Source organism: Nilaparvata lugens, unplaced genomic scaffold (assembly GCF_014356525.2).
Source record: "Nilaparvata lugens isolate BPH unplaced genomic scaffold, ASM1435652v1 scaffold5472, whole genome shotgun sequence".
NCBI classification, from domain to species: domain Eukaryota; kingdom Metazoa; phylum Arthropoda; class Insecta; order Hemiptera; family Delphacidae; genus Nilaparvata; species Nilaparvata lugens.
In genome coordinates, this window is record NW_024091301.1 from 6,258 (window position 1) to 11,616 (window position 5,359).

General features: G+C 43.3%; 2 protein-coding genes across 2 annotated transcripts; both read left to right on the forward strand.

Annotated features, from left to right (window-relative positions):
- The first annotated feature begins 315 nt into the window (after positions 1-315).
- On the forward strand, positions 316-1,833 carry LOC111054774. Its single transcript, XM_022341873.2, has one exon. The coding sequence runs from the start codon at positions 316-318 to the stop codon at positions 1,831-1,833; it is 1,518 nt and encodes a 505-aa protein (XP_022197565.2).
- Positions 1,834-2,168: 335 nt separating this feature from the next.
- Positions 2,169-2,819, forward strand: LOC120355998. The gene has a single exon (XM_039444773.1). It carries the CDS (start codon positions 2,169-2,171, stop codon positions 2,817-2,819), a length of 651 nt encoding a protein of 216 aa, XP_039300707.1.
- Positions 2,820-5,359: the final 2,540 nt, after the last annotated feature.

The following is a 5,359-nucleotide window of genomic DNA, read 5'->3' on the forward strand; positions in this document are numbered from 1 at the left end:
CAATCCTTTTTAATTGCTGAACGCCGACCAGATCGCTACCCTTCTGGCTCTCATAATAGGCCTACCATATCTAGTTACCAACCAGCTTCCACCTCTGGAGGTGCTAGCTGTCGCTCCCCGCCACCAGGATTTGAACCAATGTCAACACAGCGGTTTACCGATGACATACACTCATCACAATATGTAAGTAATTCATGTTGTACCGATTCGAGAATCCCGCAAAACACGGCCAGTCCCTCACGGTCTTCTTCGTCACCTTTTGGCACAGCGCCTGTGACCAATATCTCAACCCCAACCCGCAGTTCATCCACCGGCATGCCGGACACCTTCAGTGGCTGTGCACAAGTGAAAGCTGTACACGCTTCTGCTTTACTGGGCACCGCTATCGTTGCCGTTGTTGATCAATACAACCGATCACAATTACTACGTGCTGTATTGGATTGTGGCTCCATGAGATCGATTATCACTACCCGAGCTGCCCAGCAACTTGGTATCACCATCATGCCCGCACGCATTCAGATTAATGGTATCTCTGAACAAGCGACCGCTGTAAAAGGTACCACTCATTTGACACTGCTATCTCGACCGCAGTTTAACACCTTTCTCCAAACTGAAGCCCTTGTCTTAGAGCAAATAGCTGGTGACCTACCCGCTTTTCCAATCAGCAGTGAGCTCAAAACCTCACTTTCACATTTGGATCTCGCTGACCCTGGTTTTGACCAACCCAATAGGATAGACCTCTTGATTGGAGCTGACATTTATCCTAATGTATTTGTTTCTTCCGCCAATGCTATTATACCAGGAAATCCCGCTGCCTTCGCCACTATATTTGGCTATGTTCTGAGTGGAAAGCTAAATATTGAGGACTCGCCTGCTCCGCTTCATCAGATGCAACTTATCTGCACCATGTTTGCCCGCGAAGAACCGCTTGCTGAGGTCATGAACAAGTTTTGGGAGACTGAAGATGTCCAAATAAATGCGAAACTCTTATCACCTGAAGATGAACTCTGTGAACAGCTCTATGAGTCCACTACCTACCGCAATGATGAAGGCAGATATGTAGTCGCACTCCCCTTCAAGCCTAGCGCGCCTGTTCTTGTTTCAAACCGCAAGCAAGCTTATCGAAGTCACCTTGGATTATTAAAACGCTTGGAAAATTCTTCGGAACTAAAGAAGAAATACGACAACTTCATGACAGAATATCATGAGCTTGGCCATTTGGAACTTGCCAAATCCGCTTCTGACTATGTGATTCCACACCATGCAGTTTTTAAAAATAAGGACCCCACTCAGAAAATCAGGGTGGTGTTTAATGCTTCCAGCAAGGATACCAATGGGCATTCACTAAATGAGAATTTGTTACCAGGGCCAAAACTGCAGTCCAATATTATTCAAGTATTGACCAAATTCCGCACTTACAAGTACATTGTCCTTTCTGATTGCAAGCAGATGTATCGCCAGATTTTGTTAAGGCCTGAAGACTGCCGTCACCAACATGTTTTTTGGAAACCTAATTATCATGAACCTGCAAAAGAATTTGAACTTAAAACCGTAACCTATGGGCTTACTTCCAGTGCTTATTTAGCGCAACGCACATTGCAACAACTTGTCAAGGATGAAGGAGAAGCATTCCCTCTGGCAAGTAAAGTTTTAACAAGTCAAACTTATGTTGATGACCTGCTGGGAGGAAGTAACAATTTTTCTGAAGCACAAACGCTTAACAAGAAATTCGACTCTACACCGATTCCAAGACTGCCTTGGATTGGATCAACACACCCACATACAAATTGCAGATTTTTGTTGCCAACAGAGTACAGCAAATTACTCAGTTAACAAAACTTGAGTCATGGCATCACGTTACTTCTGCTAACAACTGTGCAGATATTGCTTCGAGAGGCTTGACTCCCGCTGAAATCGTCTCCTGCCATGATTGGTGGCACACTACCAATGCGTTTGTTGTCTCGCCACTGACTTTCCCGTGTCCAATCATCTTGTTTCCAACATTGTACCTGAGATGAAAACTAACCCGCTGTACATTCTCGCTACTGTTGAAGAACCAATTGAGAATCGTTTGTATACCGCTATAGAACGTGTATCCAAATTTGGAAAGCTATGTCGTATTTTTGTCTACATACTGAAATTTGTCAACCGCATCAAACCAGCCCGTTATGAATATCGCACCACACAAGCAGCTGTTGCCACAGTATTGGATAATCTCTGCCCGCAATCAAGTTTGCCGCATAATACATCAATGTGTCATTTGTAACCGCTTTTGCCGCACCAACCTACAGCAACGTATGGCCCCGCTACCTGCTGAACGAGTCACCGCCAATAGACCATTCAATTTAACTGGCTTGGACTTTGCTGGTCCTTTCTCATGCAAAACATCTTTATTGAAACGCACACAAACAACAAAAGGTTATCTGTGCATATTTGTATGTTTGACCACCAAAGCTACTCATCTAGAGTTCCTGTCCTCGATGTCTGTCAACAACTTCATCGCCGCTCTACACCGATTTATTGCCCGCAGAGGTGCGTCGCACACTCTGTTTTCAGACAACGCTAAGACTTTCACATCCACCGCAAGAAAAATGTATGAGTTAGAAAACCTCTTGAAGACGATGCCCTCTGAAGTGAAGTGCTTTCTGTCTAATTACGGCATAAACTGGAAGTTCATTCCCCTTATGCTCCGCATCAAGGAGGCATATGGGAAGCCGCCGTCAAATCCGCCAAAACACTGCTACACCGCTGTATTGGGGACACAGCTCTTACATACGAAGAGTATGACACCATTTTCGTTAGAATTGAAAGTATTCTAAATAGTCGACCGCTTACAGAATTGTCCTCTGAACCTGCTGAAGCTGCCTCCGTGCTCACTCCGGGCACTTCCTAATTGGTAGACCTCTTACCGCACCACCGCAACCCATAGAGATGAAGGAACTATTGGTCGCACGCTGCTGGAGACTTACAAACCAAATGACCCAATATTTCTGGAATCGCTGGTCCAAGGAGTACCTATGCACCTTGATCAATCGCACAAAATGGAAAACCGCTGAAAGAAACTTGCAACTTAACGATTTGGTCATAATCAAATCTGTCAACACCTCTCCTCTCAGCTGGCCGTTAGGCAGGATTATTGCGCTACACCCTGTAAAGATGGACTAGTACGTGTAGTCACTATCAAATGCGCATCTGGGAACATTGTTCGAGACATACGCAAAGTTCACCGCATCATTTGAAATCTTCTACAAGTTACCGCACACACCGCATGAAGACCGCCTCGCTCACATCCGTGAGGATTGTTACTGTCTACACCGCCGTTACTGTCTACACCGCCGTTCCTGTCTACACTGCTGTTTCTGTCTACACCGCTGCTCCTAGCTACACCACTGTTCCTGTCTGCGCCACCTTTCTGGTCATTTGTGCAACGCTCTCACTGTGTATTGTCACCGACCCGCTGGAGATTGTTTCCACCGCTATGAAAAACTGTTTGTTTTTGAGGGGGGGGTATGTTACCGCCAATATAACTTCGGCAGTTTCCCTCTTATATCTGTCGGTAAGTTGGCTGTGTGTTTTGAATCAACCGCGCTCACCCATGGCCATCTAACATGCCACTGCCATCAGCCGCAATGATATCGCCTAGCCCATTGTAGATGGCACTGCTCTCTCTCTCGGCTTGTTCTACTCTCTTCTACTTCGCCCGTTCCCGTTTTGACAAGATGGCTTGTTCTAATACGTGCACTAACGCTACCAATTTTTCCTCTTTTGAAAGAACTTATAAATGTACGACCTCTTCGCTGCGACATGGGCCCATGTTTTCCCCCCAGCCAGTGCAAGTGATTTCTTATTACAATAACGTGTTACCGCCTACCGAACGAGAAAACCGCTGTTACAGTCCACTGCGAACCCGCCATCCTTGTACGAGAAGCTTCTTAAAGGTAACGACTTTATTTTGAGCTACTAAGTAACGTGATTTGAAGCCCATTACATTGGCTCTAACAATTATGTACTTACCTATAAGATGAATAAACATTTTTGACAAACAGATGAACAATAGATGAAAAATAAATTAACAATAAGTAACAATAGATAAACAATAGACGAATAGAATAGTCTATAAATTAGATTGAAAGAACAAAAATCATACCAAAAACTTATAGCTACTTCTCATTGACTCTAAGAGCCTTGGCCTCCTCCACAAGCCTTCTCCATGAATCTGTGTCCTGTGCTCGCTGTCTCCACCTTCTGACGCCCAAGGATTGAAGGCCTGCCTCCCCGTCGTCCAATCATCTGTTGCGTGGTCGGCCTCGTTTTCTTTGCCCCCCTGGTTGCTGAGATTATACCACATCTCTTCTCATAGCCAACCATTCTTCCACAGTGATAACATATAAAACCGTATCTGTACAATTATTTTTACAAAACAACGATTTCTGCAACTTCATGATCTGGAATTTTGTAGTTCAACTGTGAAACACAACATTGAAAAAAATTCATCTTATAGTAAAATTTTAAGTAGATGATGATCAATATGATGCAATGGTAATGGTACAGTATATGACTATTATTATCCCAAAAAAATGCCTGCCATAACATTCAAGTGACTAGAATAATTACTGATAAACAATAGGATGAGTAGATATCCCATGGTATAGGGCATTGATGTCGCAACTTTTACTGTTATCTCAAGCCGATAGTCCACGTAGTTCTTTCCCGTGAAGCTGTGTGATGCTGGTAGTCTCTCACACTGTGCCGTTCATACACTCTCACCCCAACAAAACAGTAAAAACCGACAGTAATCGATAATAATCGGCTTGAGATAACAGTAAAAGTCAATTTTTACTGTTTTTTTGGGGTGAGATTGTATGAACGGCACAACTTGAGAGACTATCAGCGTCACACAGCTTCACGGGAAAGAACTACGTGAACTATTGGCTTGGGATAACAGTAGAAGTTGCGACATAAACGCCCTATACAATGTGATATCTACTTATGCTATTGCTTATCTATGCTAGAATGCAATAAATAACATAATTCCAACACATTTCTAACATAATGTTCAAGACATATAGTAAAAATGCATCAAGTAACCACACACAACCTGTTCAAGATGCAACATAGATCTTTCTAAGCAAGCAATGAACCGGGAACGTACGTAAGAAACAGTCCAAAAACGAATGTTGATAAAATTCTCAACTTGTTCCAGAAGCAACAAAAATCATTCAAAGCATGCACACAGTTAACATGGATAAAAATATGTCAGCTTTTGAGAAGATGGGCTGAGATGGATCTGAAACAAACGACTTGTAACAGAAACAGAAGAAACAAATACAATGTAGATGAAAAACACAAATTCAAAATG

Excerpts from the sequence above, each read along its gene's own strand:
- LOC111054774 (XM_022341873.2), top strand. The coding sequence starts at position 316 with ATGCCGGACACCTTCAGTGGCTGTGCACAAGTGAAAGCTGTACACGCT.
- LOC120355998 (XM_039444773.1), top strand. The coding sequence starts at position 2,169 with ATGAATATCGCACCACACAAGCAGCTGTTGCCACAGTATTGGATAATC.